Source organism: Capra hircus, chromosome 25 (assembly GCF_001704415.2).
Source record: "Capra hircus breed San Clemente chromosome 25, ASM170441v1, whole genome shotgun sequence".
Taxonomy (NCBI): domain Eukaryota; kingdom Metazoa; phylum Chordata; class Mammalia; order Artiodactyla; family Bovidae; genus Capra; species Capra hircus.
Window position 1 is genome coordinate 428048 of NC_030832.1, and position 25381 is coordinate 453428.

Below are 25381 nucleotides of genomic sequence, written 5' to 3' on the forward strand. Positions count from 1 at the left end.
GCTCGGGCGGCGCCACCGGTGTCACCGGCCAGGAGTCCATCCACGAGTTGCCGGTGCGGCGCAGATTGCTGAGCCGGTCCCCGGCGCGCGAGGCCGGTGAGTGCGCCGACCGAGGGGGCGACTGCGGGCCGGGGAGTGGGAGAGACGGGGGTGCACCCGAGGTGGGGAGGGGATCACTGCCGGCGCTCGGGCGCCTCCGCCCCGAGCCTGGGTCGGAGGTCGCCGCGCCCCCCGGAGCCCGGCGCCGTGGCGCACGCGCGGCCGCTCCTGCCACCAACTTCGGTAGGTGCGAGTCGGCGTCGGGGAACGCGGTCCGTGGCGGAGGCTTCGGGGACTCGCTGCCTAGTGAGTGACCGCAGACCGCGCGGGGTCCCTCCGCAGTTTTCCTGGCGGGAATCGGGGTCGCGCCCCGAGAGCCCGTGCGGGTCCCCGGGGGTGCGGGGTCGCGGCGGCGCCAGGCGGGGCTGGGCGGGAAGTTCCCGCGGGGTCCCGGGGCTACGCGCAGACTTATCACGGCGCAGCAGGCTCCGCTCGGCCCAGGGTGCAGGTACAGCGGGCGCGGGCGGCGGCGGGTCTGAAGTTTGGGGGCCGCGAGAGGCCGCCAGGATTGTCCGGGCGTGGGCGGGGCTGCCCCAGCCCCACATCCCCCACTTCGTGGTGTCCAGGCTCCACGAACTATTAGGGCGCAGCAGCTGCGTCGTTATAGGAGAACGCCCTGGAGGGAAGCGGGGAGGGAGTTGGGGTCTGGACTTCAGCCCCAGAGGAGCCTGGTCACCTGCACCACGCCCTGTGGGGTGCTCCCAAGTCCCAAGGGCGCCAGCTGCAAGCTCTAATCCCCGGTGGCTGGTGGGGGCTCCAAGAGTTGGGTGCCCCCTCTACCCCCTGGGGTGGGGCCTCCTGCCGGGCGGCTGTCAGCTCTCCCCCAGCCAGGGAAGTGTTAGTGGGACCAGGTGTCTGGGCGAGCACATGGGGGGCAGGCTGCGCTGGGCACAGGCACCCAGTCACAGTCACGGGTTGGGACACGTGTGCAAATGAACATGCCTCTGGGGGTGTGGGGTGTGTGCTGGTGTCTGGGGTGTCTTCTGCTTGTGCACAGTCATGCTGGGCAGGTACCAGGTTGTTCTCTGGGCCCCCATGGGGTCAGTGGCACTGGGATGTCTCCCTACCAAGCCCCCCTGCAGCCAGGTGACTGCTTTGAAGGCCAATGCAGGACAGGCCTCTTGCCTGCTGAGTCCAGGGGTCTAGGAGGAGCCCCCCAGTCCAGGGGCCCGGCTGGGAGGTGGGGTGGTGGTGGCACCAGGCGGCACAGCTGTGTGGCTCCTAGGGCTGGGTGATCGATGGCGCCAGCACAGCCGCCTCTGTCTCTGGAGCACACACACCCATTTGTCATCTGTGTCTTAGGGGGGCGGGGGGCAGGGGTGGGGCCTGCCTCTGCACCCACCTCCAAGTTCAGGGCGTGTCTGCGGCCCTCGGGGGCCCCAGCCCCTCTCCTCAGCCAGCCCCCTCCTCCCAGCCCTGCTGGGAGCTCTGTCCCTTCCCGGATGACCGCAGCCCTCCACACCGGAGCCCTGGCCGTGCTAGCCCCCTCCCAGGGCCCGTTCGAATGGACGGCCCTCTCTGCCCCTCTGGCCATTCCCAGGATGGGGCTGCCCGCTCAGTGTTTGGAGGCAGCAGACGTGACTCCCCGCCATGTGCAGAGCCCGGAGGCCGGCAGGGAGGACGATCTGCTCCCGATGACTGCCCCAGCCCTGCCCAGCTGAGCCCCGGGGACTGGGACACATGCCCGTGTGTCCACACCGTGAATGACTGTGACCCTGCGCGTCCTCGGTGCCTGCGTATGTGCATGTGCAGTGTATTCACGTGGCCGGTGGCCTGTCCACTCTGAGTGGTCTGTGAGCCTTGTGTGCCTGGGCCCCCTGCAATCTGGCAGCTGCCCGGCTCTGTTCCGAGGTGGCCCAGCCGCACCGAGGTGGTCTCTCCGGGTGCTGCGTGAGGAGGGTTCGGTAGGAGCCCTGCACGCTCGTGTGCACGCACTCGCCGAGCCCCGGCCGAGGCACGCGCTGGGGCGGTGGACGGCCCAGGTGGCAGCCCAGATGGACCACGGAGTGGCTTCTGAGCAGGCGAGCGGGGTGTGGGGAGAGGAGGGTCTTGGCCAAGCTCGGTCGCGGCAGGCTCAGCCGCCGACCTGCCGGCAGCCACCCAGATGGAGCCGGGCTGAGCAGGTGGCCATGCCGTGGGGCCATGCCGGACATCCACGCCCCTCAGCCTGGCCTGGCCCGCGAGGGGTGACCCTCCCAGAGACCGCAGTGCCCAGGGACACCCTTCAGAGCAGGGACGTGCTGTGTCAACAGGCTCTTAAAGCTTCTGCTGTTCCTCATCTCAGCTGCCCCGGGAGCAGGGGTCTCGGGGGGTGGAGTGAGACAAGGAAGGGCCGCATCCCCAGGAGTGAGTCTGCTCATACTTGGCTTCCTCCAGTCACTCACCAGTGCCCCCAGGGTAGACGGAGACCCAGGCTCTGCCGGCGTGGGGCAGATGGGTGTGGATGGAGTCACCCCAGAATTGGGCCTGCCGGGGACTGGCCAACATGTACGTAAGGTCAACCAAGAAAGTACAGGACTTAAATTTCGGATAAATAACAAACAATTTTTTAGTGCCCAAATGTTGGCTTGGCCATACTTACACTAAGAAAGCATTTGCTGTTTGCCTGAGTCCCGTTTCCCCGTTTTTGTGTGCTGACTGTGTCTGCTGACCCTCCAGGAAGGCTGGCAGGGAGGCCTGCTGGTCTGGACAGCAGAGGCCAGGAAGGCGGAGGGCCGCTGTGGTGATGGGGCGGGGAGGGGTCGGCTAGGGTGCCGGCGCTGACGCAGGCCCCATCCGCAGGTGGCATGGGGCCGGGGCCCACCCGCTAGCCGCCGCCATGTCCCGAGAGGCCGGCTCCTGCCGCCTGGGCCCCGGGGCGCGCGCCCGGGCGCGGAAGCCCAAGAAGCCGCACTACATCCCGCGGCCCTGGGGCAAGCCCTACAACTACAAATGCTTCCAGTGCCCCTTCACCTGCCTGGAGAAGTCCCACCTCTACAACCACATGAAGTACAGCCTCTGCAAGGACTCGCTGTCCCTCCTTCTGGACTCCCCTGACTGGGCCTGTCGCCGCACCCCGGCCACGTCCCGGCCTCCCGTGGCCAGCCCGGGCCGTCCCGCGGATCCCTTGGCCCCAGCTGACCCTGGCGCCCGGCCCCGAGGGGCGCGGCTCCCGGACGCCCCCACCACACCCGACCTGGACCTCACGGCCGCCGATGTCCTCTCCCTGCGCCGCCAGGTCGGGGGCCCCCGGCAGGGGGCTGAGGGCTCCTCCCCAGGGACACCACCCCCTGAGGCCGGGGACATGCATAAGGGTGCGGGCCTGGAGGGCCTCCTGGCTGAGTCGTGGAAGTCAGGGTTGGGCGGGGGCCGGAGGAGTGCGGCCGTGGTGGGCGCCATGGGCCCCGAGACCAGTGTTCCCTGCTATCCCCCGCCCAGCTCCGGGGAGCTCCCCGAGGCCCAGAGTCTCCACCTGTCCCTGCTGGGTGTCAACTACCCTCTTGGCCCAGGCCTCTTTTCCTACCTGGGGCCCTCCCTGGCTGCTGCCGCCCATGTGCCCTTCCTGGCCTCAGCCAGCCCCCTGCTGCCCCCAGCCGCTGCCTTCCCTGCCCCACAGCCCCCCGAACGCCCCGCCCTGGTCCCCCGCCTGTACTATCCCCTGCTGCTGGAGCACAGCCTGGGGCTGCCAGCCGGTAAGACCGTCCTTGCCAAGCCCCCTGTGCCCCCAAGAGGGCCACCTGGGGCCCTGGTCCCTGGGCTGCTGAAGGTGCCAGTGCCGGGGCTGGGTGGGCCCTGGCCCCGCAGCACTCTCAGGGACCCTGGGCAGGAAGAGCAGCTGGGGCGAGCGGCCCAGAGTGACCCCAAGAGAAAGCTGGCCCTGGGGGCCCAGCCAGAACCCCTGAAGGCCCCCTGCAGCCGAGCGAGCGTCAGTGCCCAGAGCAGGTGGGTGTGGGGGCCCAGGCATGGGGCACTCGGGGAGGTGGGAGGAGGGCTGAGGGGCAGGGTGGCCAGGCGCCCCCCCACCAGAGCTCAGCCGCTAGGAATATGGGTTTCAGGCTGCAGAGGGGAAAATGAGAGCACACAGCCAGCCTTCCTTCCTTCTGGGGTTCTGAGGCCCCAGGCCAGGGTGGCAGGCTGGACAGGGGCGTGAGGGGCGGGCACCGTGGGGACAGTTCAGCCTCCTGACCAGCTCCCGCCACCCCCAGCCTGCGGACCGGCCCCTCCGCGATGCTCTGGCCCGAAGACGAGGAGCTGAGCGACCTCGAGACCGCTGGCCCCGCGGCCTCCCTGCCCCTGCAGCCACTTGGCTTGGCACTGGGGGGCCCCGGGCACGTGGGCGGGGACCTGACACGGGCCCTGGGCGACTGTGCTAGGGTGGAGCAGCGCCTGGGCCAGCTGGCGCCTGCCGGGGGCCTGGCCCCACGGCCCCTGCGGGAGCAGCTGGGAAAAATCCGCCGTGAGCTGCTCACCATCCACCAGGCGCTGGCGCGGGCCACGCAGCCATCCGACACACCCCTCGACCTCTCTGTGAAGCGGGCGCCCGCCAAGGGGCATGAGGTGCCCGCGGGGCTGTGGGCGCAGCCGGAGCAGGGCCCCACACTGGCCCGGGGAACCCCGGAGCCACACAGCCTCCTGGCGGCCCAGCCTCTGACCAGCCACACCACCAAGTGTGAGGCCGACTCCAGTGTCCCTCCCCCAGCCCTTCCCCTGCAGGCGTCCGAGGACCCTGTCATTCCCAGCAGCTGGGGTGCCCATGGTGGGGCTGGGGGCTCCTGGCCCCCCGAGGCCATCCCGGGCCTGCAGAGCCCTCCGGGTGCCGAGGTCTGACCACAGCCCCCGCTGCCCCCGCGGTCCTTCCCAGATGGGTGCCCTCCTCCAGCCCTGCACCCGCTGCCCTGTTCCCCTCCTGCCCCAGCATGCCCTGGGGACAGACCCCCACCCGCTGTGGCCACGCCTGTCTCTGGGGTCATGCAGGCACTGCCCAGGGCCCCTTAGTGAGCACGGTTGTGGACATTAAAACGGAGACCGCCTTCACACACCCGTCTGGGCTCCTTCTTCACTGCCGCTGCAGCGTCACCATCCATGTAAATGTCCCCGGACTGGGCATCAGGGCACGGTGTCCTGGGCCCTCCCTGGGGACCCAGAGTCTGGGGAGAGAGTGGGGTGCTATCCACGGGGGCAGAGCGGGGGTGGGGGAGGCAGGCGTGCACAGTCTCGGATCCTCTGCGTTTCTGCACACGGGTGGTGGGCAGGGACCCGAGCATGCCTCCAGCCCTGTCTGGCCGGCCAGCCCTAATGTCAGATTCGTCCAGGAGGCTGCTTGCTCTGGTTAAACGGCGCCCCACATGCTGTGGCCCAGGGCTGGTCGCGCAGCGTGGCCTCCACTGGGCCCTGGCCAGCCCCTGCAGCCGCGATAGGCATCGGGTGGCTTTCACAGCCCACTGCCTCCCTCCCAGCGCGGCCAGACTTGGCTTTCCCACAGTGGGGGGAGGGGTGCCCCAGGGACCCTTGGGCCCAGCTAATCTCTTCTCTGCCTGGGAGCCGGCCACACCTCTGTGCCCACCCAGGAGTGGCCCCAGGAGGGCCGCACCTGCCTGCTCCCGGCTCCCCAGGCTGGGCTGGCCGGGCTGGGGCCAGTCGGATCAGGACTGCAGCTGCCCATCAGCCGTGGCGACAGCAGATAGCATCGCGCCCACCCCCCACGGCCTCCAGAGCTGGGGTGTAGGCGGCTGGGTAGGGAGTGCTCTGGGTGACAGACACAGGCTGAACCCCACCTTCCAGGGGCTTCCTGGAGGGACTTTGGGGCTGAGGGCTGAGCCATGCACGAGGGGTCTGGAGAATCCCCAGGTCCTGAATCTGAGGGAGCCCCCTCCCACTTCAGCTCCCTATTAGCACCCCGACTTCTCAGCACCCACTGGACAGATGTAAGCCTCACTCTGCAGGAGGTGTGTGATCCCCGCATCACAGGTGCAGAAACAGGACCCAACGTGTAGCCTGTGTGGGGGCACCCCCACCCTGGGCTCCGGTGAGTGAGCTAGCCAGCAGGCCAGGGGCACAGCCCTTCCCTCAGTCCTGAACTTATGGTCTGGCTGGAGGACGGAGCTGGTGCTATCCCCTGAGATGGTGGCAGTAGAGGCCTTGGACCCCTGGGGAGGGTGGCTGGGTGGACCTTGAGTGCAACCAGCTGGGCAGGTTGAGGAATGTCCCAGAGGCCAGTGCAAAGGCCCCAAGGCGGGAATGCGGCGGTGCTGGAGGGTGTCTGGCGGGTAGCAGCTGAGTGCCGGGCTCCTTCCTTCAGGTTTCCTTGGGCTGCAGCTCAAAGGCCACCTGGCCAGAGCTCTGCCGGCCCCTCCCCGAGGCCAGGTGGCTCCTCCCATACCCTTGAGCTCTGGTTTCCAACAACACAGGACTGCCGCCCAGGGAGCCTGGTCCCAGGTAGGAGACCCCTCCCCCTGCCAGAGAGGCCTAGGAAAGGACCCCTGCTTTACCCATCAGGGCTGGAGGTCTCCAACAAGGTCCCGTTCCTCTGCCTTTAGAGAAACAATGCTCATCCATCACCCCTCCCCCACCTCGGACAGCGAGGTGCCCTGAGCTCCTCTTGAACCTCAGGGCGGAACAACAGCCGTCCGGGGGTCGTGTGTCTCTCAGAACTGTGCTCAGGGACCACAGCCGGGAAAACAGGGCCCAGAGGCACGACTGGCAGTCGGGGCGTGGTGGGACAGTCAGGTCTGTAGGTCAGGAGGGCACCAGGATGCCAGGAAGCCGTGTTGGGCCCGCAGCGCTGCCCGGCACACGGTGGGCTGTTACTTGTCTTGCAGCCCCATGCTTGGCTGGGCTGGAGGACTGGCTCAGAGACGCTGAGGCCGTGACAGCCACCCAGCGCCTGCTCCCGGGCCTCCTGTTTGGACTTCCTGGGCCTCCCTGACCAGCGCCTCAGCCACGGCCCAGGGACGGTGCCCCGCACTGGACCTTCCCGGAGACCCTGCCTGCTGCCGGCGGCCCCAGCTGCTTGGGCAGATCCCAGCGCCCGCTGCGGCTACCGGGGGACCCCGGGGCCTGCACTGCTCCCCAGACGGCCTGCTCTTTCTGACAGCGGGTACCGCACCCTGCGTCCACGTGCTGGACCTCGAGGGACGCTCCATCTGCCACCTGCCCTGCCACGTGCCAGGAGCTGGGGCTTTTGTGCCAGAAGATGTGGCGGTGACGGCCGCTGGGCTCGTGGTGGTCAGCGACCTGGTCCACGGGGCTGTCCGTGCCCTCCAGCACACTGCCCGAGCCCCTCAAGGCCGCTGGGTGACGGTGGGCTCCTTCTCCGCCCCCCGGGGGCTGGCTGTAGATGCCTTTGGCCGCCTCTTGGTGACAGACTACGTGCCTGGGGCTGTGCACAGCTTCACACTGGGCCCTGACTTGGCGCCACTGGCCCCTGCCTCCCTGCTGGACCTGGAGGGCCCCTGCTGGGTGGGCCTGGCGCCCGACGGGGGCCTGGCTGTGAGCGAGGAGTTTGGGGACGTACGGCTGTTTGGCAGTGCCCGCCAGCCCCTGGGCTCCCTGGGGGACCTGACCGGGCACCCCTTTGGCAGCCCAGCAGGCGTGTGCACCGACGCAGCGGGCGGTGTCATTGTGGCGGACCAGCGGCGGCGCCAGGTGACCCTGTTCCCCCAGGCCAGGGCGCCCATCTGCCTGGTTTCCGAGGGGCTGAGGCGGCCCCTGGGTGTGGCCTGTGGGCCCCAGGGCCAGCTGCTGGTGGCAGACGCAGAGGACGGCAACATCAAAGTGTACCAGTCCCACCTGGAGTTGGACTGATACTGTGGGCTTGAGCTGCAGCGCCCCTTTCTGTGCGTGGCGTAGCCCCCTGGGCCCGGACCATGATGGGAGGAATGTTCAGGTTTCCCAGGGTTCTCCTGGCCGTGGGCCTCGCCCTCCTGACCCTGGACATTTGCTGACCATCCTGAGCCCCATCATAGTGGGCCCTGGCCTGGCCTCCTCTCCTTCTCCTGGGGAGGATTCAGATTCAGGGGGCAGCCGGAATCAGCTGCCTCCAGCCCCCAGGGTCTAGGAGGCCTGCACTTTGGGGCTAGCAGCTGAAGCCTGGATGTCTCTGGCGTGTTGGGCCAGCCGCCAGCACTTACCCGGGCCCGCTCTCCTTTCAGTGCTCTAGCCCCAGCCTCCTAATCAGAGGGAGGCAGGCAGGGTAGGTGTGGCTGGGCTGCGCTGGGCTGGGCTGGGCTGGGCTGGGCAGGGGTGCGGCTCCTCACTGTCCCCCGTTTTCAGAGGTGCCCTAGGTGCTGAGACTCCTGCAGCTTCTCTGGGCCCAGCTAAGGTAAGGGGGGGAGCAGAGGACGGGCCACCTGGAGGCCCCCTGGGGTGACACATGGCTGCGTTACCAGCCTCCATGCTCCGGGCCCATGTGAGACTGTCTGACCTCCTGGAGCTGGACCAAACAGCTCAGGCTTATGGGCAGGGGGAGAGTCCTGGGCAGTGGTCAAGAGCAGGAGAGCCTTCCTGAGAGCACAGACAGAAAAACCAGGCTGGGGGTGCCGAGGAGTGGGGTTCCTTGGAATCTGGGCCCAGCCAGGCTCCCAGCTCCATCAGGAGCTCTGCCGAGGGCAGGGGGGTACGCCTAGTCTGGCCCTGGGGGTGGTGAGGGGTTGGTCTCAGGGTCCCTCGGTGTGTCCTGGCTCCTGAGAGCATGGGCCTGGATTAAGTGGGTCAGAGTAAGGAAGTGCAGGGAACAGGTGCTGCGTCAATGCTGACGGCTGCTGCTGAGTTAGGGGTCTTGTTCTCTGGAGAAGAGGGGGCTGGAGGCGCCCCCCACCCCCCACCCCAGATGGCTTCACCCTCTGGACTGGCCCTGCAACTTCAGGGTCGCTTGGCCTCTGCAGGGAGCGGAGTGCAAGGAGGCCAGCCCGGGGTTGAAGAGGCAGTTTCTTCTGGGACCCCTGGCGCCCCACTCCCTCCGGGGCCTGGGGGTCCTTTAACCCCGCGGTGATGAGGCAAGGTGGGGTCTGGAGCCCTCAGACGAGGAAACCAGGACAGGGGAGGTCTGGCCTCCGTGGTGGGGGACTGGAAGGCAATGGTCTGGGGGACACTGTAAGTAGACTGGGGGGCCCAGAAGCGCTGCGACGGGGACAAGGCAGTTGTGCACAGCCCGTGGGGGAGACAAGGCAGCCGGAGGGACCCGGGCACTGTGAGGGCGGGGCGCCGGCTCCGGGACCGGAACGTTGCGTGCGCGGAACGCTCCGGCGGGGGCCAGCGGGCAGCCCGGGCGCCTGTGCGGCGGACCGTCGCGCGGCAACGCCGGGAGCGGGCGGAAATGGGACTCGTGTCCCGCGGCGCGGCCGCGGCGGGGCTGGGGGCCTGGAGCGCCGCCGCCCGCCTAGGCCCGCCCGAAGCGGTCCCCGACCTCAGCCGGACCCCGCTGGCCCAGTGCACGGCCCCGGTGAGCACCGCTGGGGAGGCTGGCGGCCTTGGCGGCCCGCCCCGCCGGGCTGTGCGCCCAGGCCCCGCCGCGGCGGCCGGGGAGCCCGGGGGCCTCCGGAGCCGACGCGGGGCCCTTACCTCTCGGAGACCCTGCCTTCTCAGCCGTAAAGTGGGGGCGACGCCGGGTTCGCGGCGGGCCGCGGGGGCGCTCTGGCAGGGCGTCTGGAGCCCGGCCCTGTGGGGTGAGGGGCGGCCGGCCGGTGCCCTCAGGCCCGCCCCACCCAGTCCCGCCGTGGACCTGGTGGAAGGACATTCAGGGTCAAGGGGACCGGCCATCAGCGCTTTACTGTCGTCCCTGACTGCGGTACAGGCCAAAACCCAGAGCCCTTGATTCGTGTCCCTTCTTCTGAAAAGAGAGGGAGAAAGCCCTCTTTAAACACAATCCTTCTTGTTTTTAAACACAGACGTAAGGAGTAACAAGGAATTCTTGTGAGCTACCAAGGGCAGTGATCAGGAGACTCCCCAGAGGATGGTTTTAGGCAGTGAGGGGTCCCTGGCCAGTCATAACTGGGCGTTTGCCCTGAATCAGTTCTGACGGAGGACGACAGACTGCCGGCTTCACAAGGTAGATGGTTGAGTTCAGGTCGTGTGGAGAGGGGTGTCCCACAGACTGTTGCCTGACCTGGGATGGTGGGCTGGGTCACAGGGCACTTGGTGTCCTGGGTAGCAGGCAGCTTTCCCGGGCTTGTGCCCTTGTCTTTATTGCAGTTTTTAAAGATGCACACGGTGCCGAGTTACTGCCCCACTTTCTCCCAAATGCACCTCTGCTATCGATTGCCTGCTCTTTCATCTTTTTCTGGCTGTCTGATCTGAGCAGACTTCTTTGTGTTGGTCACTCCCAGAGGCTGAAGTGGGGGTGGGGATGGAAACTTGCCCCTCGATTTAAGAGTTCTTTCTCACTGCCCCACAGATGGGAACACCACCCTCTGCCCTCTGCTGCCTTCCCCAGACATGAGGAGCTCTCCTTCCCCTTTCTTTGTTTCTTTTTTTGATAGGTAAACTTTGTAGATGAAGCATAAAACACACAAGATGCACAGATCGTATATGTACAGCTCGATGAGTTTTCTGCAAGTGAAACCACCGTGTAACCAGCTTTGCCCAGAGCATCTGCTCACTGTTAGGCCAAGTGTGTTTGTTTTCTGACAGTAGCTATGGGCGGTTTTCTTAGCTCCTGTGAGAGGAGTCCCCAAGCGGGGGACTGTGATCCTGTCGTTTGGCTGACCTGGTGGTCGCCACTGGCTGGTGCTGAGAGGCTTTGACATGCATTGGCGGGACTCACACGCAGAATGCCTCAGTCCCTTTTGTGATGCCCTTGACAGGTGTCAGGAGACGGGGCGGTCCTTGATGCCCCTGCCAGTGGCCACAGGGACTTGGCCCGGGGCTGCCTCTGGGCTCCAGGTTTCCCTGCAGACGTCATGTTGCCTGCTGTCTCTGATCTCTGCAGGGAGGGGCATTTGGGAGTCTGGCTGCTGCTGGGCTCAGGGGACCCTTTCAGTCAGAATCCACAGGTGGGAGAGGTCTCTCCCTCCAGCCCACTCTGGGCACCCTGGAGGGGAGGAAAGTAGCTGCCCCAGTTGCCTGTTAAGTCCTGGGCGTGTGAGGCCCCCTCCAGAGCCCCCCGACCCTCAGGAAAGGGCTCCCTCAAAGTCACACCTCCTCAGCCTCGCTGGCCCCCTGTCCCCAAGGGCCTGATGAGCCCTGGGGCCTAGAGGGCCAGGCTCAGTGAGAGGCCTGTGTCCCTCCTTCAGGTATGGCAGGGTGCTGCTGTGTGCTTTGTGCTGACAGTGGAGTCGTTCGTGTCTGGGAGGGGGCTAGAGCCCCAGCGAACCCTCACCAAGGCGAAGCTCCTGCCCGCCAGGCCCACCAGGGTGGGACATGGAGAGCTGCTCAGAGTTGGCTTCTCAGCAGGGTGACTCTTGTGCAGGGCGAGGCTCGCAGCCCTGCAGGACTCAGAAACCTTGGCCTACCGGGGAGGTTGTTGCTGCCCAGGATCACATGAAGGCTGAGGAGCGCCACCCCCACCTCTATAGCCTGTTGGGGGAGGTCCTGAGGGAGGTGCTCAGCTGTGACAAGAGGGTGGGGCCCCAGGGAGGGGTGGGCCCCGCGCAGCTGGAGGCTGGGGCAGGGTGGATGCCAGTGGATCCCAGCCTGAGCACCGAGGCTCCCCAGGGGCTCACTGGGGCACCAGGCACATGCTCAGGCATTTTCTGGGGCCCCCACACCAAGGCTCACAGCTACCGGCAGTGGGCACGTGCCTGACTTTCCTCAGCTCAGCAGTGATTTGTTTAGGTGCGCATCTTGTTCTTGCTAGCTTAGTAAGTAAATCAAGCTTTGAGATGTGTAAATTACTTTAATTGTTAATGAGATTGTAGGTTTTCCCTTGTGCTGCAGTCAAAAAACTGTAATCAGTTCTTTAAACACAAAAATTTAGCCCTGTGCTCAGCCCCGAGTAGGCTGTAAGTGGCGCTGAGTTTCAGGTGCTTGTGTCTGGAGGAGGGAAGCCTGGCCCTGCCTCTTGGGTGAGGGTGGGCATGGCTTGGGCCTGTGCACACTGCAGCCCAGGGCAGAGATGGGCAGCTGGGGGCTTTGCCGTCAGCCTCGTGACTAGACCCGAAGCGGGGTCAGTCCGTGGGCTCAGTGGCCACGTGGACGTGTCTGTCAGGGTCCTCTGAGCCGTAAGTCGCGGCCAGAGCCTGTCTCCACAGCGCTGGCAGCCACCCTGGGCCCCCGCTGGGTGGTGGCAGCTCTGAGCTGAGCCCTCCTCTCTTCCAGCGGCCCCAGCATGGTGCTCAAGGCCTTCTTCCCCACGTGCTGCACCTCGGCGGACAGCGGCCTCCTGGTGGGACGGTGGGTCCCGGAGCAGAGCAGTGCTGTGGTTCTGGCTGTGGTGCACTTTCCCTTCATCCCCGTCCAGGTCAAGGAGCTCCTGGCCCAGGTACAGCAGGCCAGCCAGGTGAGCGTGGCCGTGCTGGGCACCTGGTGCCACCGCCGGCAGGAGACGGAGGAGAGCCTGGGCCACTTCCTGGAGGGCCTGGGTGCCCTCTTCTCCCACGAGCCCTGGCTGCAGCTGTGTCGAGAGAGGGGCAGCAAGTCCTGGAGCTGCAAGGCCACCCGGCGGCAGGGGCCCGCACCTCTCGCCCCCGTCTGCGAGGACCAGGTCATGCTCGTCTTCTACGACCAGCGCAAGGTGCTGCTGTCACGGCTGCACCCGCCCGCGGCCCTGCCTGAGCGCCAGGCCGGGGATGCCACAGCCAGCGCGGGCGGCCTAGCTGCCGTCTTTGACACAGTGGCGCGGAGTGAGGTGCTCTTCCAAAGTGACCGGTTCGATGAGGGCCCCGTGCGGCTGACGCACTGGCAATCGGAGGGTGTGGAGGCCAGCATCCTTGTGGAGCTGGCCAAGCGCGCAGCGGGGCCCATCTGCCTGCTGCTGGCCTGTCTGCTGTCACTGATCTCCGCTGCCAGCGCCTGTCGGTAGGTGTCCCCGGGGCGGGCCGGGTAGGTCGGGCTCACAGAGGCCAGATGGGGCCTTCTGAGGCCCACGCTGCCCCTGCACCCCGTCCCCACTGGGGGCTGCTCTCCTGGTGCCTCTTGCTCAGGGTAAATACAGGCTGACCGGCAGCCTCAGTGGTTGCATGGGACCCTCAGACAGCTCAGGCCCCAACAGGGAACTTAGGTGATGGGGGGACCCGGGCTTTTCCGCACAGGGTCCCCTGTTGGTCTCCCGGCACTTACCCACCCCCTTCCCTGGCACTGCAGGAGCGGCTGCCCTTGGAGGCTGTGGGCAGTAGCCCCTTGCTGTCTGCTGGGGGCTGGTCTCGGGGTTCACCAGAGCACTCATGGCTGTGGGCCCTCTCCCTGTGAGAAGCCCTCAGAGGCACTGCTGGGTGCAGAACAGCCGTGCTGTACCCTAGATCGAGGAGTTTGGCCTCAGGTCTGGGGATGGGCCTCACCAACTCCCCAGGGGCTCTGGGGGCATGTGGCCCTGTCCCCATAGAGAGACCCCAGCAGCTGTGTATGGGCAGCACCTTAGGTTATGGGGGCTGCTAGTGTTTTGACCTGTAGAGTGGGTTCCAGAACTTCATGAAATGAGTCATGTGAAAGTGTCTGGGCTTGCCTGGGGGCACTTTTGAGAAGAGAAGGTCCTTTGCTTTTGTTGGCTTTCAAAGAACGCAAGAACAGCTGTGAGTTGCTCGCGTGCCCCCAGTCCCGAAGACCCAGAGGCAGGTGCTAGTCCTTGTGGCCATCAGGAGCCCTGGGACATCAGTTTGAGGCCTGGCTGTGGCTGCAGGAGCAAAGTCCCAGGGGCCTGGCCTGGGCCTTGGGGAGACCCTGCCCATCGCCTGCCTTCCACTGGGTGGAACAGGGGTGTGCTGACCACATTTCTCTCTGGGAGTTGGGTCAAAGTCTAAACCTCCAGGGTCAAGGCTGCTGTCCCCCGGGGGCCCTGAGTGTGCTCTCCTTCCCCCCCGGGGGCCTGAGCGTGCTCTCCTTCCCCTCGGGGCCCTGAGCGTGCTCTCCTTCCCCCCCGGGGGCCTGAGCGTGCTCTCCTTCCCCCCCAGGGGCCTGAGCGTGCTCTCCTTCCCCTCGGGGCCCTGAGCGTGCTCTCCTTCCCCTCGGGGCCCTGAGCGTGCTCTCCTTCCCCCCGGGGCCCTGAGCGTGCTCCTTTGGTGGCCCTGCACTTGGCAGGTGCCCCCTCGGCCCCTCTGGCCAATAGCAGGGCTCTGGGTTGCCCTGAAGGCAGGCACTGAGTTGCCAATGGACACTTTGTTCACCTTTGCTTGAGAACACAGCCCTCAACATCTGCAGGTCTGTGAAGCGTCTGGTGCTCCCTTTGCTGCGTGAGGGGTCAGTCTCGTTGGGCTTGACCCTTGACACGGTTGTCCGCCCAGCAGGTGCTCAGCTTCAGTGCCTGGAGTCAGCACCTCGTGTTCCCAGTTGATAGGAGCGACTGCGACCCCCGCTGGGCTGCCCACGGGGGCCCTCCCCTGTGTCCACAGCCCACGGAGTTCAGCAGTGTGGCCACGGGCGTTTGGGGCCACCAGGGCCTTTTTCCTCTGCACGTTGAAGGGTAGTGGCTGTGGCCGTGGCAGCCCCAACGCAGGGAAACCCGAGGCCCCAAAGGCCCATTGCCTCCGTCCCCTGCAGGGTGTTGCGGCCGTGGCCGCTGTCCTTCATCTGGAGCAAGCTGTCCACCTGCGAGCAGCTCAGGCACCGGCTGGACCAGCTCACGCTCGTCGTCAGCACCCACAGGGCCGGGGGCCCCACCCAGCTGATGAGGTGCGGGCGCTGCAGCCCCCCGCCCCCCGCTGACCCCCGCGGCTGCCTGCACGCTCACGCCCGCTGAACCTGCTTCCAGGAAGGCCAACACTCTGGTCTCCGTGCTGCTCGACATGGCCCTGGGCCTCCTGCTGCTGTCCTGGCTGCACAGGAAGGACCGCTTCGCTCAGCTGGCTGAGGCACTCGTCCCCGTGGCCGACGTGAGTTGGCGGGAGGGCCCCGGCTGCTCTCCAGCACCTGCTTCCCAGGGGTGGGGCAGGCCTTTCCTGGGAGCAGCTCTCAGCGGGCCCGCCCGGTCTCCTCACAGCCACTGTGTCCTGCGGAACCCGTGGAGCTGCGTAGAAGTGGGCCCTGCAGCTGGGCCACCTTGCCGCTGCTGGCCTTGGCCTTCCCGTCCTGACGGTGGCCGTCTGGAGCCCCTTTCCAGGCTTTGCAGGGGCGCCGCCTGCCTGCCAGGCCCAGGTCCCGGCGCCCTGTGGCCCTGCTGTGCGCGGTCATTTCTGCTCTCCTGGCCATCAGCCCAGGCCTGTGCACAGTCATCGGGTCAGCGTCCCGGAGACCCTGTGCCCCTAGGCCACTCTGTGGCGCGCTCAGCCTCCCGCCTGCCCTTTGTGCTGGTTCTGTGGCTCCTGCGCTGAGGGCCAGAAGCCCCAGCCTCCTCTCCCAACCACAGCCGCCTGCCGCTGTCCGTCCACACCGGCTCTGAGCCCTCCTCCTCTCTACTGTCTCTGCACTTGTGTCGGGAGCTTGTCTTTTTGCCTAGGACAGCCCCTCAGCACCCCTCCCAGTCCTCTGGGGCCCTCTCGGCCCTGGGCGTGGTCAAGCCGCTGAGATCTGGCTGTAGCATCCCTATGGGCTCAGCCACTCCTGCTGCCATTGGTCTCCAGTCACAGGTGGACACTGGGCCTGCTGGTGGCCAGGACCCCACAGGGCAGGAGCCCATAGACTGAGTCCCGTAGCTTCTAAGGGAGGCTTGGCCCAAGAGGGAGGAGGGGCACCTGGGGGCTGGGAGGGGGCTCGGCCACTCCACCCATTTCATCCCTGCTCTGCCTTTTGGCCAGTTTTATCCTAGGCCTCTTTTCTGCAGAATTGCTCAGAAATATAAATATTTAATTTAAAAATGAAAGCCTCTTCCTGCTGCCAAGTTCTTACCCTTTAAATATTAAATAAGCTCTATTTATAAAGAACATTCTGTTCCCTTCTCACTGCCCCAGACGCGGCAGAGGCTGTCACCCAGGGCTGGGAGAGGCCTGCGTGCAGGCGGGAGGGGCTGGCAGACGGGGCAGGGACAGGGCGCCTGTGGCCGCCCATGGGTGCCGAGGCCCAGTCCTGAGGGCCCGCCTGCCACGCTGGCACCGGTGGCACCGGGTGGCCAGGACGGGAGTTGGCTTACTCGCTCCTTGTGAGGCCCCGTGCCAGACCGTGGCCCGTCGTCATTCTTCCCTCCGTGGGCTCCTCCAGCTACCCCGCCCCTGCCCAGCTCGTGGGCCCCTGATGGGCTTGACTCCCCAGGCTCATCTGGGGTCCCCAGGCAGGTCACCGGGTGACACCCCCATCCTTGCAGCGTGTGGCCGAGGAGCTCCAGCATCTGCTGCAGTGGTTGATGGGCGCGCCCGCCGGGCTCAAGATGAACCGGGCGCTGGACCAGGTGCTGGGCCGCTTCTTCCTGTACCACATCCACCTGTGGATCAGTGAGTGCCCGCCAGCCCCGCAGGGCGTGCCCCGGGGACAGGCCCAGCCGAGGGGGAGTGGGGCCCCTTGGCCTCGGCTTCCTGTCGGCCCAGCACCCTGTGTGTGGAGCTGGCCACACCTCGGGCAGCTGTCCTCAGGGAGGACCGGGGGCTGCGGGACCCCGGGCGCCCCTCGAGGCTGACCCCGTCCCACCAGGCTACATCCACCTCATGTCCCCCTTCATCGAGCACATCCTGTGGCACTTGGGTCTCTCGGCCTGCCTGGGCTTGACAGTCGCCCTGTCCATCCTGTCGGACATCGTCTCCCTTCTCACCTTCCACATCTACTGCTTCTACGTCTACGGCGCCAGGTGGGTGTGCCCCCCCCTCCACGGGCCGGCACGTGCAGCCCTGGGCCCTGGGCGCAGACAGGCTCCTGGGCCGGGGGGCGTGGGGCGGCCCCCACCCTGACGGCAGTGGCCTGCAGGCTCTACTGCCTGAAGATCCACGGCCTGTCCTCGCTGTGGCGCCTGTTCCGAGGGAAGAAATGGAACGTCCTGCGCCAGCGTGTGGACTCCTGCTCCTACGACCTGGACCAGGTACCAGCTCCGTCCAGCCAGCCTTCGGCCTGCGCCGGCCCGTGCAGTGGCTCGGGCATCACAAGGGGCAGCCTCGCTCCTGCTCCGCAGGCCCCGGGGGTGCAGGGAGCTGCAAGGGGCAGGGTGTACACGGGGCCACAACGGGGCAGAACTCGCCGCAGGCAGGGACAGACCCTGGTCCGGGAGGCTTCAGGGCAGCAGGCGCTGGAGGTGAGTGTGCACGGGGCCTGGGTTGTCCTGTTAGCTTGTCCACACCTGCCGCGGGGACCCTGAGTTCTGCCCTTCAGAGTGTTCTTCTCCTGACTGATTTTCACCCCCTCCTGTCTAGTGTACGGGCTGCACACCTCTCAGCTGGTCCTGCCTCTGCCCACTCTCTGCCGTTGTGTCACCCGGTCTGGAGGGCAGGCGTCCCTCCCAGGACTGGGGAGGGCTGTCCCGAGTGGTGTCAGGCAGCGGCCGGTGCCCCATCTCTGGACTCGCGGAGGGGCTGTGGTCAGTGCAGGCGGGGGCGCCCCCAGCGTGGGGCTCTTGCTGCTGCTGATGCTGGCGTCCTTTCTCCTCGTAGCTGTTCATCGGGACCTTGCTCTTCACCATCCTGATTTTCCTACTGCCCACCACAGCCCTGTACTACCTGGTGTTCACCCTGGTGAGCCGAGCGCCGCGTCCGGGGGCCTGGCCCACGGTGCGCAGAGGGGTGACTGCTGGCTCTGCCTGCCAGCGGGCAGCTGTGGGGAGACCACCCGCCCGTGCCGGCCACAACAGAGGGTGGCTGTTCTGGACTCTGTACTGGGGCCTGGAGCAGGCAGGGGTCCACCCTGGAGGGTACCAGCCCCTACCACCCTGGGACATGCCGCTGGATGCATGGAGGGCAGGGCTCGCCATGGTGCGCGGGGGGCTGAGTGTGGCCAGCAGGAGAGGCGTGGTACCCAGGTGGCTGGGCTGAGGGGCCAGTGGCGTGTGTCCCTGGATTGGAATGCCCTGTCTTCTGACCGAGCGGGAGGGGGTTTCCTGTCTCCTGTGCTCAGGCCTGCCCTGGGGACCTGTCAGGCCGTTCGGCTCAGGCGTGTGCAGCGTGGCTCTGGCCGCGGTCCCAGGCCTGAGGCCCTGAGCACCGTCTGTACTGCAGCTCCGGCTCCTGGTGGTCACTGTGCAGGGCCTGGTCCATCTGCTCGTGGACCTCATCAACTCGCTGCCGCTGTACTCGCTTGGCCTGCGGCTGTGCCGGCCCTACAGGCTTGCGGGTAGGTCTGCACGCTGGCTAGGGAGCACGCCCGGGGCCCTGGAAGCCGCGGTGTGTGCGGCAGGCGGGCAGGGGGCACAGGGTCCTGGTTCTGGGGCGTGAGCTGCAGGGGGAGCCCCACCTTCAGGCTCAGAGGCCACAGGCACAGCCCTCCTGTCTCCTGAGCCTTTCTCGGGATGAGTGTGCAGTTTGCTCGGAAGCGTGCCTGCAGTGTAGTGTGGGGCTCAGAGGAGAGACGTGTCTCCTGCGGCTGTGAGGCTGTGTGCCTGCTGGCATCCCTCCACTGGGGGCTGACCCCCCAGAAGACTTCTGCCTGCTGGGGCCACGCTGGCCAGCCCAGCCACCCCCGCTGGCCCCCCTGCAGGCAGAGGCCCCTGTCTGCATGCTGACACCAGCCACAGTTTGGCCAGATGCCCCTGACGGGAGGCCGTCCCCACTGCAGGCCTAGGGAGTCCTGATCCGACTGGTCAGAGTTGTGGTCCAGCCTACCCGGTGCAGGGTCTTTGAACAGTTGGGGAACCTGGGGGTTCCTGGCGTGGCCCCCAGGTGACCAGTGTGCCCAGGAGGCCTGGGCTGGTTTGCAGCCAGCAGCTCGGCCCACCCCAGAGCTCGTGGTGGCTGCTCGCAGTCAATGTGGAGTCAGGAGACACGAATGTGCGTGTTTGCGGGCTTTGGGCCTTGAGTCTGTCCACCAGATGTCCTCAAACCCTCTTTCCAAGAGCTTCCTCCACTGACCCCCAGTGGCCCAGGCTCCCTCAGCCCCCACTATACCTCAGCCCCTGGACCCGGCCCCTCCCCGGCCCCTCCCCGGCCCCTCCCGCGCTCAGGCCTGCACAGTCCTTTTAAGTTCACAGGAAAGGCCTCAGATGCCGTCTCTTCTCTCCACTGCATTGCCTTGGGGCCTCTTCATCAATTGATAATTAGCTCCTGTTTCTCCTTTTAAGAACCTTCCACCTTGGGGATCCCCAGGCGTGGGAGCCTACACTGCAGGCCAGAGTGTGGTGGGTCCCCGAGTCAGCCGCGCTGGAAGGCGCTGCGATGAGCAGGGTTCCCACCCCCAGCAGGTGCCGTGTCCACTCTAGGAGACCCCTGCCCTGCCCACAGAGCAGCTCAGCCTGCTGGCTCTTCCCTGCCTGCAGACCCTGGGCTTTGGTCTCAGTGCGGTTCTGCTGCAGCTCTGGTGAGGGGCAGCTGCTGCCCACAGCTGGCAGCCCTCTGAGGGGCGCACTGCGGGGGCTGCCCTCCCTCACCGGGCCTCGCTCTCCTCGCAGCCGGCGTGAAATTCCGGGTCCTGGAGCGTGAGGCCGGCCGGCCCCTGCGCCTCCTGATGCAGGTAAGGCCTCCCCGCGGCCCTTGCGTTGCTGCCTGTAGACAGGCGCCCTGCCCACTGTGAGGCCCCCTGTTCTGGGGCATGTTCTCTGCCCCCCTGGTGGGGGGCCTCAGGGGTCCTGGGGAGACTCCCCTACCCCCAAGGCCTTTGGGCACCGTGACGCCCCCTCTGCCTGGGCCCTCCCCCAGCGTGGAATCCCTGTGGTGTGCCAGACACCCTGGGGCACCCAGGTTCCGCCTGCTGGGCCCCGCATCCCTGTGTCCTGCCCTGGGCCGGGGCTCCATCTCCAGGCAGGATAGCAGAGACTTGGCACAGGCCGGCCCTGTTGGGTTGGGGCCTGTCCTGCTGGGGCCGTGGGCCAGTTGCCGGAGGCGCAGAAGCAGCCAGGCTGGCCTGAGAGGAGAGTTCAGAGGCTAAGGAGCCTGTGTGGTTTTCCGGGGAGGCTCCTACAAGCCGAGCGAGTCCTGGAGTTGGGGGTCAGCCCCCGCAGCCAGGCTAGAGCAGAGCACTGCTGACTGAGGCCCAGGCCTGCCTCCCGAGCTGCCTGCCCCGACCCATGTGCCCCAGCGAGAGCGTGTCTGGCTCGGAGCCGGCCCTGCCCTGCGGTTGTCCAGCCCAGGGACCCCCGGGACAGCCTGCGAGGCCTGGGGAGGGAGTCCCACGGGGTTGGGGGCCACGTCCCGGCTGATCGCTGCCCTTGTGCTTCCAGATAAACCCCCTGCCCTTCGGCCATGTGGTGCGCATCTACCGCCTCCCCAGCTGTGGCTGCCACCCCAAGCACTCCTGGGGCTCCCTGTGCCGCAAGCTGTTCTTCGGAGAGCTCATCTACCCCTGGAGGCAGAGAGGGGACAAGCAGGACTGAGGGCCCGGCCCCTGGCCCGCCTCGCACCGCCATCTGCCAGGTGTCAGGGCGGCACACACCTCTTGCTGCCCCTGGTTGTCGGGGCCTCTCCAGGCCCTGCCCATCGCATCTCCGCCCGACTCCGGTCCTGGGGGTGATGAGGGGAATGCGTGTGGTCAGCCAGGCCAGCGCCCAGCTTCAGCACCATCAGTTCTGCCTCAGGGACCCCTGCTGACCTGTTGTGACGGCACGGTTCACCTGGTCCCACCGGCCCCTGGGCCTGCCCCAGACCCGGACGGGTGTGCAGAGCCCTGCCTCTGCCCACTTTGCCCGTTCCCAGTGGGATGGGCCAACAGGTCTTCCTGGCTGCTCCCCTGCACCCCACCCTGTCATGGGTAGGGGGGCTCTTCCCAGGGTGCACTCAAGTAACCTTGAGACTCTGGCCCCCAAGGGTCTCCTTCCCTGGGGGCTGCCCCCTGGGATCCCCAGTGCCTTCCAGCTTGTCTCAGTGAGGGAAGCCAGCCAGTCTGGGGCTCCAAGCCGCTGCCAACCCCCAGCCCGGTCCAGTGGTTCCAGGAAGCTGGGCAGCAGCACCTGTGGCACCAAGTCACACCTACAGCAGGAGCTGCCCACGGACCTCTGGGTGTCTCTCAGTGAAGCCAGGCCACAGGGGGTGCCCCTGCTGGCAGCAGGGACCCGGCCACCTGGCTGCCCGTTCCCACCCTGCTCCCTGCAGGAACAGGCTTGTTGGCTATATCTTCCATCCTGACACTGGCCTGTGGCAGGGGCAGGCAGCCCCCAGGCAGGGGTCCCAGCGCTGGTCTGTACCTGCCTGGCAGCCACAGGCAGGATCTGGGTGTGAGTGTGAGCCCAGAGTCCTGGGGGTGGGAGGCCTCAAGAGGCGGTGGCGTCATGTACAGCCTGTCATCGTGAAGGCGGAGATGTGTGTGCAACAGGCGGTGGGGCTGTGCCCCCATCCACCCAGGCACTCGGGACTGCCCACCTGACAACCACACTCCCCCTCTGGGGGCTATAGTGGGGAGGTCTGGGCGCATCCCCACAGCCCAGGGTCAGGAGGGTGGGTCCTGGCTCTGTCTTTTCTGCTGGGACAATAAAGCCTCCAATGTGCTTGGAGTGCGCCACTGTGCCTTCATCAGCACTTGAGCAATGGGTCTGGGGAGGTGCCCCTTCTGGGGTGGGAGCCCCCACTGTCTGTCCTGAGATGATGACCAAGCTGGGGGCCAATGGGCACTCTGCAGGCCTCTGCAGATCTGGGGGCTGGGTCTGTAGCCCCTTGAAGATGTCCTGGTGTGGATGAACGGACCCAGGGCCACTTGCTTTCTAGTTTGGGCCTTGCCCTGGCGTGAGGGGCTCCCAGAGCAGGACACGGGCCCGGGGTACAGGCCTCTGGGTGAGTGACAAGCTCTGATAAGTGTGTTGTCGCCTGAGACCTGGGACTCCACACACGGAAGGGGTACTTCCTGACAGACTGTTCCGTCCTGCAGCCTCCAGGGCCTGCGGGTGGCTGCTCTGAGCCTGCTATCCGGGCTGTGGGGGAAAGAGTAGAAGCCTGAAGAGGCCGCTTGGCAACTTCCAGGCCAGCCTCTCCACCGGGGTCAGCAGAGGACCCATGTGGGGCCTGGCGGGCAGGACCACACCCCATATTCTGCTGAGAAAGGTCTCCACCTTCAGAAACAGCACCCGGGGCCTGCCTCACCTGCTGAATTCTCCCCCGCTCCACTCAGCCTGCTGGGCAGTGGTAGCCACATTCCCGGCCTTGTCAGGCAGCTGTCACTTGTTCCGGGTACAGGACTGCCTGCCCATCTCCCAAGGGCCAGGCCTGGCCCCAGAGCCGGCAGAGGGAACAGTGGCCACTGGCAGCCACTGAGACACGCCACCTGCAAGTCCCAGCTGCTCCCATCCTGTCTGGCCTCTGGACTTGTATGGCTTTCATCAGTGGTCCCCACCCCAGCCCGGGGCTCTGACCGCTCCTACCACGCTGACCTGGTAGGGCTTGGTGCTACATACAGCTCAGGCTGCCCTGAGAAATGGACAGTTCCCCTTTCATCTGGGGGCACTACCTCCCTGACAGGTCTTCACGGCCGCCCGCAGAGGAGGGCCCGGTGCTCTTCTGCAGCAGAGCTGGGCTCAGAGAGGGACCGCCGGCTGCTGAAGCAGGCAGCCTGAGGCCCACGGTGCGTTCCCGCTGTGACTTCTCACCGGGAGACAGCTGGCACACCACTTCGCGCCCTTCACCAGATCCCCGTGGCTACTGGCTTGCTGCGGCCGCTTTGTTGAGCTCATACTCTGATCATCAGTTGCTCTTAACTGTGCCCTGAAAGGCCCAGTGTACCTCCTGTCTTGTGGGGCCAAGGCCTGACCTGTGTACCCAGGGCACAGTGAGGGAAAGGGCGACTTGGGGGGGTCGGGTTCGCTGGTGATCCTGGGCTTCAGCTCCTGTGCTCTTGGTGGGAACAGGCACATGCCACTGTGACCTCAGGCATCGCCTTGGGAGGAACACTGAGTGCCCATCCCTGTGAAGTCAGCCTGACACACCAGGGCTGCCTCTGCAAGCTGCTCTCCCTTCCACGTGACAGTGACCAGTACAGAGATACCGTGGCCCCCTGTTCTGTCCCTCCTCCCGCTCTGGCCCACTGGTTGCAGCGTCCCCTGCTGGTTCTTGCTGGGCGTGCACATGCTCCAGCGCCCTCCACCTGAGGCACTTCAGTGGGGCCTCTCTTGGCAGCAGGCCCGGGCCCAGGGTTGGAGGTTGAGTAACCAGCGGGCCAGTTACTCAGTCACTTGGGTGACTCGCCAGTCATTTGTGTGACTCACCCCATGGGTGGACCCCAGGCCCTACTCAGTGGGGAGAGGGAGACGCCCCAGACCACTTCTTTGTTCCCCTCTCTGGATAGAGGCTGGGTCTGGGGGCCTGGCCCCAGCCAGTGGATGGGGAAACTTCAGGGGACACCAGGCTCTTCACCAGAGGGGCCCAGAGTGACCCTTGACCACCCAGTACCTGGGTGCCTTGTGGGGCTGACCCAGGACTTGTGAGTGGAGGGCTGTTCTGGGCTGCTGTGTCCTTAGCTTCAGGCTCCTCAAAGGTCATCCCTGCAGAAAGGCATGAGCTACGTGGAGGCCAGCTCCTCCACCCACAGGGCCTGCTGGGCTCAGGGAAGGGCACCCCTCCACCATCCCTCCCTCGTCTGGGCCCCCCAGCTCCAGACCCTGTGGGTTCTTGCTAAGCCCTTCTGCCCTGGGGCCGGGAGGTCAGAGGCCAGAGAGGACACTGGCGCTGGAAACCGCTAAGTCCGCAGGGCAGGAGGCACCTGCGAGGCTGCTGCGTCTTTCTCCCAGGACTGGACTCTGCGGACAGGTCTCGGGTGGCCGCACCTGCTGCACAGGCTCTGGTAAGGACCCAGTGGCCTTGCTCCGTCCTGGGTAATGGAGAACCAGGGAGCAGGGGCCCCCAGTCCTGAGGTACAAAGGGTGGTTTTGACTTAAAATTCTCTTCAAAGTGGGATAACAGTTTCTCACCCACCATCCCTTCTAAGCAGCCACGGACTGCAAGAAAGAAATGTCACCACCAGTGAGGAGTGGCTTCCGAGCAGGGAGAAGGCAAGGCCAGGCAGAGGTGGGCTCCAAGGTCGGTGCAGTGACCTCTGCAGGAGAGGCTTGGCTTGGCTGTGGCTCTCCAGCCCCGCCAGCTGAGGACTAATGAGACTCTGCCCATGGGCTGGCGTTTCTGTGAACAGTGTTGTGGGAGGATGTGCCCTGTCTTGGCATGCTGGTGGCCCTGTCTGCCATGGGCCAGCATCCAGGCTATGGCCGCTCTGTGGATTACGAGTGAACCGGATGGCCCTGCCCACCACCCTGCCCACGAGTGCCCCAGAGCTAGGAGGGTACCAAGAGCCTCTCCCTGCAGGCAGGTGAGAAAGGGCCCGGTGCTCACCAGGTGCTGTGTGCCCGAAAGAGCGACCAGGCCTCCTTAGGAGGCCTCCCCCGGTGCCCCACCAAAGTGAAATGGCAGCGTCCGCACGGCTCACTGCTCACTGCAGGTTATCTGCAGCTTGTCGGGGGTGGTCACTCAGTTGTGCCCCTGCCATGCAGAGGTCTGCTCCCTGTGAAGACCACTAACTGCTGGAGAACGGCCCAGGCTCAGTGACCCGCTAGGAAGAGTTCCCGGCGGCCTCTTGCTCGCCTCCTGGGCACGTGCCGGTTGAGCTGTCCTCGGGGCCTAGTTGCTGTGCTGGCGCGCTTGTCCCCTCTGCACGCAGTCTTTCTAGGGAGCCCCAACGAATGTGGCCTCTGCCAGTTCGGGTCCTTTTCATTGACTTATTGTTTTCAATGTCTTTATTAAGCCATACTTTACATAGTACAAAATACACCCATTTCAAGTGTACAATTCTTGAGTTTTACAAAATATTTGTATTTGGCCACACTGGATCTTAGTTGTAGCATGTGGGACCTAGTTCCCTGACCAGGGATCAAACCCAGGCCCTCTGCACTGGAGCACAGAGTCCTTGTCACTGGACCACTAGGGAAGTCCCTACAGTCACTGGATTTTTAATAGCTTTACCAAGTAGTATAACCATCACCACTGTTAGAGCATTTTCATCATCCCAGAGACGCGGTGCCCAGTAAGCAGGCACTCACCATTTCCCCTCCCCCGGGTCCTGGCAACCACTGATTACTTTCTGTGGACTTGCCTATTCTGGGTGCTTCATATAAAAGTACTAGGCATTAGCACTTTATTCCTTTTTACGAATGAAAATCTGTTTGGATACGCCGCATCTGGTTTATCTGTTGATTTGCTGATGGACATTTGAGTTGTTTCCACCTGTTGGTTACTGTGAGTAATGTTAC

At 65.7% G+C, this 25381-nt stretch overlaps 3 protein-coding genes across 7 annotated transcripts; all 3 read left to right on the plus strand.

Moving 5' to 3' along the window:
* PRR35 (proline rich 35) lies at positions 1430-5112 on the plus strand. The gene is made up of 2 exons (XM_018039957.1): positions 1430-4020; positions 4284-5112. The coding sequence occupies exons 1-2, from the start codon at positions 2918-2920 to the stop codon at positions 4903-4905; spliced, it is 1725 nt and encodes a 574-aa protein (XP_017895446.1). The 5' UTR covers positions 1430-2917; the 3' UTR covers positions 4906-5112.
* Positions 6830-8263, plus strand: NHLRC4 (NHL repeat containing 4). The gene is made up of 2 exons (XM_018039840.1): positions 6830-6873; positions 6951-8263. Exons 1-2 carry the CDS (start codon positions 6830-6832, stop codon positions 7879-7881), a joined length of 975 nt encoding a protein of 324 aa, XP_017895329.1. The 3' UTR covers positions 7882-8263.
* On the plus strand, positions 8314-21649 carry PIGQ (phosphatidylinositol glycan anchor biosynthesis class Q). Of its 5 annotated transcripts, none has more exons than XM_018039959.1 (11): positions 8314-8398; positions 12331-13029; positions 14704-14835; positions 14915-15035; positions 16400-16526; positions 16723-16876; positions 16993-17314; positions 17670-17750; positions 18231-18345; positions 19616-19677; positions 20384-21649. In XM_018039959.1, the coding sequence occupies exons 2-11, from the start codon at positions 12341-12343 to the stop codon at positions 20534-20536; spliced, it is 1956 nt and encodes a 651-aa protein (XP_017895448.1). In that variant the 5' UTR covers positions 8314-8398; positions 12331-12340; the 3' UTR covers positions 20537-21649. The 5 variants fall into 5 exon arrangements, 4 of the variants coding, with proteins under 4 accessions (XP_017895448.1, XP_017895447.1, XP_017895450.1 ...); XR_001917210.1 differs by lacking the exon at positions 8314-8398 and adding an exon at positions 9365-9517 and having other exon boundaries at positions 16993-17104; positions 17433-17750; XM_018039958.1 differs by lacking the exon at positions 8314-8398 and adding an exon at positions 9367-9517.

Bases quoted from the DNA above. Each gene is read 5' to 3' on its own strand.
- PIGQ (XM_018039959.1), top strand. From the start codon at position 12,341: ATGGTGCTCAAGGCCTTCTTCCCCACGTGCTGCACCTCGGCGGACAGC. The intron at 15,036-16,399 runs GTGAGTTGGCGG...CCATCCTTGCAG, and splicing joins CACTCGTCCCCGTGGCCGAC to CGTGTGGCCGAGGAGCTCCA. The intron at 17,751-18,230 runs GTGAGCCGAGCG...TCTGTACTGCAG, and splicing joins ACTACCTGGTGTTCACCCTG to CTCCGGCTCCTGGTGGTCAC.
- PRR35 (XM_018039957.1), top strand. From the start codon at position 2,918: ATGTCCCGAGAGGCCGGCTCCTGCCGCCTGGGCCCCGGGGCGCGCGCC. The intron at 4,021-4,283 runs GTGGGTGTGGGG...CGCCACCCCCAG, and splicing joins AGCGTCAGTGCCCAGAGCAG to CCTGCGGACCGGCCCCTCCG.
- NHLRC4 (XM_018039840.1), top strand. From the start codon at position 6,830: ATGCCAGGAAGCCGTGTTGGGCCCGCAGCGCTGCCCGGCACACG. The intron at 6,874-6,950 runs GTGGGCTGTTAC...AGGCCGTGACAG, and splicing joins GCAGCGCTGCCCGGCACACG to CCACCCAGCGCCTGCTCCCG.